The 10,551-nt window shown below is 38.3% G+C and overlaps 1 protein-coding gene across 1 annotated transcript; it reads right to left on the bottom strand.

Annotated features, from left to right (window-relative positions):
- Positions 1-2,171: 2,171 nt before the first annotated feature.
- Positions 2,172-9,862, bottom strand: UFM1 (ubiquitin fold modifier 1). The gene is made up of 6 exons (XM_032680378.1): positions 9,781-9,862; positions 9,640-9,696; positions 8,835-8,892; positions 6,186-6,225; positions 5,752-5,784; positions 2,172-3,583 (listed from the first exon to the last, which is right to left on the bottom strand). Coding segments are annotated over exons 1-6 (258 nt in total). The 5' UTR covers positions 9,783-9,862; the 3' UTR covers positions 2,172-3,515.
- Positions 9,863-10,551: the final 689 nt, after the last annotated feature.

The raw sequence follows: 10,551 nt of genomic DNA, 5'->3' as shown, positions 1-10,551 counted from the left end.
CCTGCACCTGGTCCTTCTATTAATGGCTATTTGTATGCATTGCAAACTCTTTAAAATCTGCTTTCCAGGAACATTTAACCACTTCAGAGAGATAAAGGACACCAAATCTATATTCTGAAAAGATGAAGTAGCAGAATCTTCTGTTTTCTTCTTCAGTACACACATTCTCTTCTTTGTTTGCAAACAGAACTAATTTTAACCTGGCAAAGCTTTCTGTAAAGAACTACCAGTCTTCTTCACATTACCACCATGGGTGCTGAACCTACTGTAAAAGGAAAAAAAAATTGCATTCAACTAATTATATTACATCAAAAAGCAGTTTTGTTTTCATGCAAAAAAGTTCTTGTAATTTTGAACAAGTCCCTGGGAACTTTGTATCATGTGTTAAACATCAAGCTGAAACAATGGTGAGTAAGGTACATAACATATAATATTGAAGGAAGGGGGAAGTACCTGTTGGGGAAGGTATTCACAAGGGTTAACATTAGCCCCTGCAGACTAACTCCTCAATGGCTTTCTAGTCGATAAAGAGATAAAGACTTCGCCAGAAAGCGATTCAGAACAGAAGATTCATTTAGCTCCTCTGAATCTCTCTGGAGGACTCTCACTTCTGTTAACTTCAGGAACAGCCTGCAGAGCTTAGCCTCAAAAAGATCACTCTTGCCTTTGTGAATACTCCCCAGTATTTGCCTTCCATCAGTGGATGAAATTCACTACTGAGATGCGCCACTGAGTATACTGTATTCAACTCCGAACACTGTGTATTGCACAGGCTGAATTTTACCCCACTGGAGCTTTGCAATCCTGCTAGAAACACTGAAACGGTACCTACAGCTAGGATGACTGCAGGATTTAGTGTTTTCCACTGCCCTGTTAAAATGCTCTGTTTGAAGGCCACCCGCAAGCTGCCATACAAAGGACTGCCGTGCCCCAGCACTCTCAGAATTCACTCAAATTGTGCAGTCCCACTGGCACAGCTCCTTCTCTTGCTCTGACTGCTCCTTGTATCACTGGAGCAGCAGCAGGAGCTGGGTTTTCACCATCAAACTAAACATGAAGAATAAAAATCCTCAACTTTTGAGACCTGCTGTCAACAATTTTTATGATTATTATTAAGTAGCAATAAGAAAGGAAAATGGCCTTTTCAGCTCAAACACGGAATAAAGGTGGATTTTGTGACAAGAACACAAGAAAGAAAGCCATATTACTGACAGAACTATTATCAGGGCCATTTCCTAACTTCTCCAGTGCTTCTATACTTCATCAGATCATTGTGCTTCCCTTCATGAAAAATTTCCATATCTTCAAATTCTATCAAAATAAAACTTCTATGTTTTAGTCCTGCATTTAACACCAGTCAAGTTATAACCAGAGCCAGACAACACAAACTCCAAGAAGAGCTGATTTCCAAAGTTTGCCATAAAGTATGGTAAGACAAACCAGTACAAGTCTGAAAGAATAGCATTTTACACAATCTTCTAACAACTGCCAAGCCCTACAAAGTCTGGTTCTTAACCTAAAGTTTCCTATACAACCATGTCAAACATGACTTAACAAAATGAACTTGCACTGGTTAAATCAACTTGCTGATATCTGCTATATATGTTTTAGCACTGGAATCAAGTCTCTTTACCAAACAGAGAAGCCACATTCAGAGTTAAGAAACCATATTATGACAAAAGTGTTGTGAACAGAGTACTAAAGAGACCAGTTATTTTTCCAGATGAACAAATCCTTAGCATGTTATATAAGCAGACTTGCAATGCAGCATGTCAAATAGTTTATGCTGTGTTATGAGCTAAGTAACAGTGGTAAGAAATGTTAGCCAGCAACTGAAATAATTTTCATATAACCCTCAATTATATAAACATCAGAACATCCTATGTTCAAAATGCATTTAACCATGATGACCTTTGAAAAACTACATTGCATCTTCAGACAGAAAAAAAAAAAGATTCCTGTTTGTTATATTCCAGTATCAGGTGCTTTTCAGGCATTCAGTCAAGACACTTGTAGCCAAAAATTACAAGCAATTAATTTGGCTCATCCTAATTACATTGTGGCATTAAATTAACATAAACCATGTATTCTGCCCTTCAGGGGCGGCATTCTGTAGAATTCTGCATAATAGTATTTTGGCTTGAAATGAATCTCACAGCACGTTGATCAGAAGGTTAAAGGGAAGAGTTTTTAATTATTGTCAAAATCTAATTAAGAATATGAGAGAAGCAATGTCTGCATTTGTTTCATATAATTGTTTATTAAAATAAAAATACAGAATTTTACAATTTCTCTTGATTTGGAAGAAGTTTATAGTCTAATATTTATTTCTGAAGAGTTTTTCTCTATATACTCAGTTTACACACACTCAGAAGGGCATTTTTTTGACACATTGTCTGAACATCTTTCCAGAGCACAATTATTGCACAGGACAGTTGTATTTGTGACAGTACTCATTTAAGCAAGCACTACATTGCCCATTGCAATTTCTGTTCCACTCAGTAGAGAAACAAAAATGCAATATGGTAAGATTTTGCCAAATACATTAAAACATAGGGTAGATAACTAGTTTGAGAAAAGCAGCAATTTCTCTACTTAAAATACATAACTGATAGTTTACACCTGACGATTTATAATCTGAACACAAATATTTCAGTGAATTCTATGCTGTTGCCCATGTAACAGCCAGTAACAAAACGAGACTTGTGGAAACAATCAGTATTAGTTTACTGAAAAAGGAATGTGATGACATATTTGACCAGCACAAATTCCCAAATTACACTGCAATCCTTCTCAGCTGATGGCACTTCATGTAAGGAGACTAGGTCTCATAAATTCTCTGAAATTGTGTTTAATTTTACTTCACAGTACATCAAATGACATCAAATGTTTTAAGACACAGAAACATCTGTTTTCTCCTTTATCCAAAATACTTTCATCAATTAAATCTTAAAATTACTTTGGAACATTTGGCAGCTATTTACTTATTTGAGTAATAAACTCCTGAAATTTCCCTTCTACTTGAGCTTAATACTTGAACCAGGTGAAAGCTGTTCTTCTAAACATGGAAGTAAATTTAGAAAAAAAATATAGGAAAAAAAAACTTTCAGCACTCATCAGGAATAATTTCTTTGTAGCAAAATAATTTCCCCCTTCACAGAGTAGGCTCAACAATATCCAGTATTTTAGATATCAATTGATGGTGGCTGTGATTTACCCTTGTGGTGTCAGTAACACCTACAGTCAAGTCCATCTTTCTTACAGCAACAAAACATGAAATCAGCCCATTCTTCTACTAGTCAGGGAAGAATCAGCACATAAGTTAACAAAATTTAATAAGAAAATGAAACTTTATATCTGTTTCAAAAAAAACCAAACAAAACCAAACCAAGTCCTAGGAAGTCATTTTTGCTAGCTTTAGAAAAGTCCAATTCATTAGTTGCATTTTGAAGTTCCAAAATAAATAGACCTCTGCCACACAGAAATGTCACTTATTGCACAGCTTTCAGGAGATGTTAGGAACTCCCAACTCGATCCCTGGGAATAAGCCGTAGATCTGACCCATGCTTTAGAAATACATTTCCTAAACAAACAGAAAACAGAACTTGTTACTTACCTAGAAAATACAATCTTACCTCAAAAAACATACACATTTAAAGGATAACAATGTTAGGTCAGTGTTTAACATCTTCAAAGTAATTCCTCTAACATAGCAAAAACAAATTTCTCATATTTCCATAGAATTTTGTCTTGTCCTTCTTACTCCAAAGAACTTCTTACTTTTAAGTAAAAATGCCAGACCTTGCAAGGTGCAGCCTTTCAAACTTCGCACATCCACACCTGAATCTCTGATTTCACTTATATGCTATAATAATTTCAAGACCAGAAAATGAAGTTGTACTCCTCCATTATTTTTTTATCTTGAAGTCAGTCATGCATTCATTCATTTTTACTTCTCTCCTTGGTTCAGTCCGTAATGGCTTTTAACTTCAGAACTTCAACCGTACTTTGCTTTTAGGAAGGGTCTCCAAATATCCAAGCATAAGTCAGTCTCATTTTAGCACTAAAACCCCTTGAACTTCATATTTATTATGGCATTTTCTTAATCATACTAGTCTTATCAAGAAGACATAACATGAAAATTAGAAGTGTTTAATATTTAGATGCCTAGAATATCTTCTGCATGTATTCAGGACTCTAATTCAGGTTGCTGTTTTCTTCTATTAAACGTAACACTTGAAAATGAAAATCACATTGCTAAAAGTGATGCATTATTTAATTACTATATGGAACATTTTTTTTAATTCATACTGCTACTGCAAAAAATAGACTATATGTCATTCTACAATATCAGGTTTTAACAATATGTACCTATTCTTATTCAACTTTGGATTAACTTGTAAAAACAGAATAATTTTATTTCTCTCTCAAGCACTCCACTCCAGGGATGTAGAGTGCTCTTGTAAATAAGACTAAGATATTTGACATCTGTTCAAGTTATTTGTATATTAGAACAAAGCTACCCTTTTTCAACCTCAGGACCATGACCATTCTTTATATTCAACATAACGAGAATTTGAAAATCATTTCAAAAGAAAGTGTTATCAGAAGACAATCTGTTTTTAGAGATCTGCCAAGACCATTTCTATAAATCTGCCAAGACCAAGATCTATAAAACCCACTGAATACAAACCTGTCCCACCAGCAAACCAGAGAACTGCTTAATAATCTTCATATTGTAGATGAAAAGCATCTGTATTACAATGGCCATCGTAAAACTCTCAGCATTTTACAACAGGCTGCATCTCCTGAAGACAGTTCACTCACCTCTCAGTCTATTTTCATTATTAATATCATGGTGGTTTTATTAAAGTTATGGCATACTATTCCCTGAACTATCAAGGATTTAAAATTGAAATCAATACAGGAATTAAGTGCTAAGCCCAGCCTTTTCAGCTTTCATTTCCTCTGCTCCATGAAATCATGTAGGGAGAATGAAAGTCATAGTTGAGCACTTTATTCAAAAACATGGGGAGACAGTGGAACAGCACAAAACTTCTGAAAGTAATCCCAAAGGATTACTATAATTTTATTCCTGCATACCTTATTTCGGGAAGTTTTTGAAGACTAAAGTAACTGTTTAATATACAGGAACTTTAAAAGATGAAAAAAATAAAAGAAGGAAAACAAAGGTATGTATTATTCTGAGATGCCAATTAATAAGGCTGAACATAAGATTGTATGTAAATTATATATGTTTATTCGTAAACTGAGTAGGAATTGGGTCTTGGATTTAGTGTACGTTGTTGGTTTGTTTGGGGGTTTTTTTTGCCTTGATTTTGTTGTGGGGTGTTTCTTTTTTTTCCAGTTAAAGGCAATATCACACAGCACTTTCAGGGCAATAGCATTGTCTATGTTAAAAAAAAAAAATCCATGTGCCTAATTTTAGATTTGCAAATTAAGACTGTGATGACAACATTTTGCTTCTAGATGCTTTAGATTTACCTGCTCCTTGGTTATGAGATGCTGTCTTATACTACTACTGAATAATTCCTCACCATTTTTAGAGCTTAGGAGAGGTAAAGCAAATCAACTGGAGATGTGAATTAAATATGCATGGCTGTAAGAATGATGAACTACCGTAGAGATGCTTTCATTCAGGAGTCCAGTAGTCCTAAAAACATCTACTTTGCAGGATTAAGCTACAACTAATTTGAACTACATAATACTGGGATTCATACACAGTATTACCTGCTGTCTGTGCAGGGTTTATTCCTATACCATCTAGAAAAAAAAAAAAAGAAAAAAAGAGAAGATGAAACAGACATACATATTACAATTTACTACATTAAACTCGTAGCTCAAAAAATACACCAACAAGATATAACTATTACATTAAGTCTTCATGCAGCTATTTCCTACAATCAAAACCAGTCTTTTCATGGGAGCTAACAAAAAACCTTCAGCACAGAAAAATCCAAGCTATATATTTGGACAAAACTGAATTAGTGGTTTAGTATCTTCATCCCACGCATAAGAAATTTAAATAATGCTACAATATTATTAAATTGAATTTGCAGTCTGCAGAGGTTGTGAAATATGAGACACTATTGCTTTTATCAATATCTCTTCACTGAAATCTCAATACAAATACCATTAAAAAAATATATAAACTATATTCTTACCGTTTGTTATAATGGCACTTGTTGCTGCAGGAACTTTGAACTAAAGGAAATAAGAGTAGGACAAAATAGCATGAGACATAGCTAAGGCAGAAAGTATATAGGGAATATTAAATTATAATTTTAGCTGGTTCAGGTACAAAAAAAACGAGAAAAGAGTTCCTTCAGATTTATAGATATAGCTAACTTTATTTAATGGAAATGGATGACTATTTTAGTAATAATTCCACAAACATAATGGAGGTTTTTTAATAAGCATTGTGCAAATGTACACCCAAGACATGTACCAAGCAGCCTTAACAAATGAAGGAAAAAAAACCCAATAGAGACCTCACATTGTAAATGACAACATTAACACTGCCACAATAAACTGTGATAACCCTGTAAAGAACTATACATAAATAAAGACTTAAAACAACAATGTTTCTAATATTCTACATTTCAATTTATGTTTTTTATATATAGTCTGTAGGACAAACAGAAAATAAAAAATAAGGAAAAAGTTCAATTTGCATTATCCAATTTCTCACTGCCAAAAGTATATTGTGGGAATGGCTAAACTGCTACAAATGACTGTGTCCCCATTTAATGATCCATTTTTCTTTCACTTTTAGCTCTGCCAATCCTGAATGGTGTACCATGAACTTCCACATGTTATATAATGTACTAGAGATGACAGAAAAAAACCCTGTTCTGTGATTCAGTTATTTCCAAGAAACAAAAAGTGAAGGAACATGTTTTGTACAATGAAAGTAATTCAGAAATTTTTACTTGGAAAAACTAACCTTTGACAAAGCACAAAACACTTGATATATAAGATGATCCTTTTACATAACAGCTACAGTTCTACTGTTCCAGGGATATTCTGGTTTTGATCTGGCCAAACTTTAGCACTATGAAAGATGTCTCAGTAGAAACTTGTAAGGCTTATTAGCCAGAATGTAAATCCTCTGCCCTAAGAGCTTTAGTCACTGAGAGGATAATGCACTTCCCCTGGAGATCAACAATTTTGCTCACATTTTGATCTTTTCTATATATGTTTCATACAAGGTACTGTGAAACTGGTACCTGAGTCACAACAACCTGCATAAGTTTTTGAATTGTTTACACAACTCAAGGAATAAAAAACCCCATTCATATAACACAAAAACGATCTCATTTTTTTCAATGCTGATTCACAAAGGAACTTCATTCCTGGGGAAGAGCCTAGACAGTCTTTTTTACTCTCTGTTTAAAAAGCACTTTGTTTTGCCAGGCCTCATAGAGATGCAAAAAGCTTCAGTGCCAATCCAGAGTGGCCTGAGGTCAAACACCAAAACTCCCATGAATACTCAGAATACTCACAACAATTAAAATAATGGTTTGCTAAATGTGAATATTTAACTAAATAATCCTTCTCTAAATCCATTTCTCAGATGATCCTAGGACCAACTAACATTGTGGTTCCACAAGTAGGTAATGCTAACAGGCTCAATGGCATCTTTCCCACCAAAAGTGGACCCTCCCTCTCATTATGTCTGACTACTCATCCCAATTGTTCCAGATCCCTCAGACTCATTTGTTAGACTTTTCAGTCTAGGTCTCTGTGTATGGGTTGTGCGGGCACAATTGTATTAGTTCAGAATAACAATAACTGGGGAAAAGAAAGCACATTAAAAAACAAATTAAATGATCAAATATCTTTAACAGCATGTAATATTCTGTATAATGTTCTCTTCAAGTAAATTCACAACAAAAACAATCCACAACCTACCCTCACAAGCTGTCACATAGCAGTATAACAGTAACAGCATAAGGAGACTCACGACATGGAGTCAATTATCCTTCCTAACTATTTTATTACAATTCCAGTAAAACAGATGAAGTTTTCAATAACCCAAGATTTCACAGGTTTTCTTAAAAAGACAGAAGGGGAATTCCAAGAACAGACTCTCAGCTGAATCTTTTGCTGATTAGATGAAGAGAGCCCATCATGCTTTTGAGCATTGGCTTTTACTGTTTACACCCAGTGAATGTCTCTTAATCTTCACATGCTGAATCTGAAACAACATGATACATCTCTTCAAATATGTTACACGGGCAATTTACACACCTAATGGTTTAGGATTCCATGTGAAAGATCTAACACCCCGAAGCCAAACAACATGTTATTCACGTCTTATTCCCTTAGGTCAGTTTTTTGAATCTAGCTCATATCTAATCTCACTATTTTCTACAATCAAGCACTGTATGTCATTCAAAGTCAGAGGTTACTGGAACTGAATGTGATATGAGTGTAAGAATTTCCTGAACAATTCCAAAGAATTTCCTGGATATTCTACATAAGCAATTTTTAGTATTAAGTATTCAATAGCAGTATTTTTTAATTCACTTCAGTGTCATGAATTTTTACATCACTGATATAAAACAGTTTAATTTAATTGCAAAGAAGAACAGGAAGCATGTCAATGCCTGCTGCTGATGCGTAAATTGTGAAGAATCACTGAGTTTAGGATTCTGCAAACTTTGGCAAGCCCCCAGAGGCCAGTAAAGCTTGTGTCCATCCATAACCAACTGCAGTGTTTTTTGTGCTGAATTAACCATTGTATTTTACCACTAAAAAGGCTTGTTTCAAGAACGTTCAAAATGTTAAAAACATCGCTCTCTACTTACTTCTTCTGCGGCGAACTTCAGGACGGCAGTGAAAGGCGTGCTTTCAGGCACACTTAACCTGAAATTGCAATGCAAGTAAATACACGACTGCCAAGACAAAACAAAAGGCAACTTTATCTGCTATTAAACTGCTAATTGTAACTTCACTTTTACCAATGGCAGTGCTCTCGCCAAAGCTGTGCAAGCACTATTTAAGTGGAGAAGAGGACCCTGGTGGGTGTGAGGATGCTTCAAAAGAAGCATTTTTAGCAGAAAGTGGGAAAACGTGGGAGTTTCAGCAGCTGTGGGAGCTCTCAGGAGGTGCAGCATTAAGCTCCGTAGCAATGTTCTCTCCAGGAGGAGAAGACATGGCCTCAAGTTCTGCCAAGGGAGGTTCAGGTTGGACATCGAGAAGAATTTCTTCACGCAAAGAGCTGTCAGGCATTGGAACGGGCTGCCCAGGGAGGTGGTGGAGTCACCGTCCCTGGAGGTGTTTAAGGAAAGTTTGGACGTCTTAGTGCAATGGTCTAGTTGACATGATGGTGATCGGTCATAGGTTGGACACGATGATCTCAGAGGTCTTTTCCAACCTCAATGATTCTGTGACTGTGAAAGACGCGCAGGGCATTGAGACAAAGCAGGACAGCCCCGAAAGGCGAGTTAACCACGGGACAGCGCCTGTCGTTCCATACGGAGGGAGACAAACGCCGTTCCCGCCGGCAGAATGCCCTGCCGGGATGGCCATTAGAAGCCGTCCACGTTCGCGCTGCCCCCCGTTTTCACCTCCCCCTCGCCCGCAGCGGCACTGGCCCAGCCCAGCACTCACACTTTGTAGGGTAGCCGGGGGTCCGAGGTGAGAGTCACTTTAAAGGTAACCTTCGACCTGTGAAGAAAGCAGGGTTTAGGGATGTGTGAGGGGGCCCGCGACCCGCGCTGGCTCCCCCCTGTCCCCCCGTCCCTCACTCACATGGTGCTCCCAGCACCACCACCGCTCCACCGACACGTCAGCGCCGCCCCGGGGCCTACGCTCACCCTGGGCTGCCCGTAGCGCGCCTGACCACAAAAGGAAGGCAAATATGCCTCGCCGACCCTCTACGGCGCAGGGGCCGGAGGTGTTCTGCCTCGGCGCCTCGCTGGAAATGGGAGAGGGAGAGGTTGAGGGGCGGGCGAGGAGCGCCGGTGAGAGGCGGGGAGGATTTCTAATGAGGCATTGGCTCCGGCTGTCCGCGGTCGAGGAAGGACCCAGGCGCCGGTTCCCGGGCGCTTCCGTGGGTGTGTGCAGGGACGGCCGGGGGCAGAGGGGGCGGGAGAGAGAGGGACGGGGCGGGTGCGAGTGGGGGCAATTGCGGGCTTGGCGGCTCTGGCCGCACGTGTCTGTATGTAGTGGGGGTGAGGGGAATGGTTCTCCGTCGGGTTTGGTTACCAGAGGCCACATCTGGGGTGTTGTGTCCAGATCCAGACTCCTCAGTACGCGAGAGACACGGAGCTCTTGGAGAGGGTCCCGCGGAGGATAACAATGATGAGGGGTTTGGAGCACCTCCCATATGAGGAGAAACTGCGGGAGTTGGGCCTGTGTAGTCTAGAGATGACTGAGAGGGGATCTCATTAACGCATATAAGTATCTCAAAGGCAGATGCCAAGAGAATGGTTCCACACTCTTCACTGATGCCCAGCGACAGGACGAGGAGCAATGGCCATGAACTAAAACACAAAAAGTTCCACCTCAACATGAGGAAGA

This window comes from Chiroxiphia lanceolata, chromosome 2, assembly GCF_009829145.1.
Source record: "Chiroxiphia lanceolata isolate bChiLan1 chromosome 2, bChiLan1.pri, whole genome shotgun sequence".
NCBI lineage: Eukaryota > Metazoa > Chordata > Aves > Passeriformes > Pipridae > Chiroxiphia > Chiroxiphia lanceolata.
The sequence above is the reverse complement of the archived record's forward strand: the minus strand, read 5'-3'. Positions and strand labels throughout refer to the sequence as shown.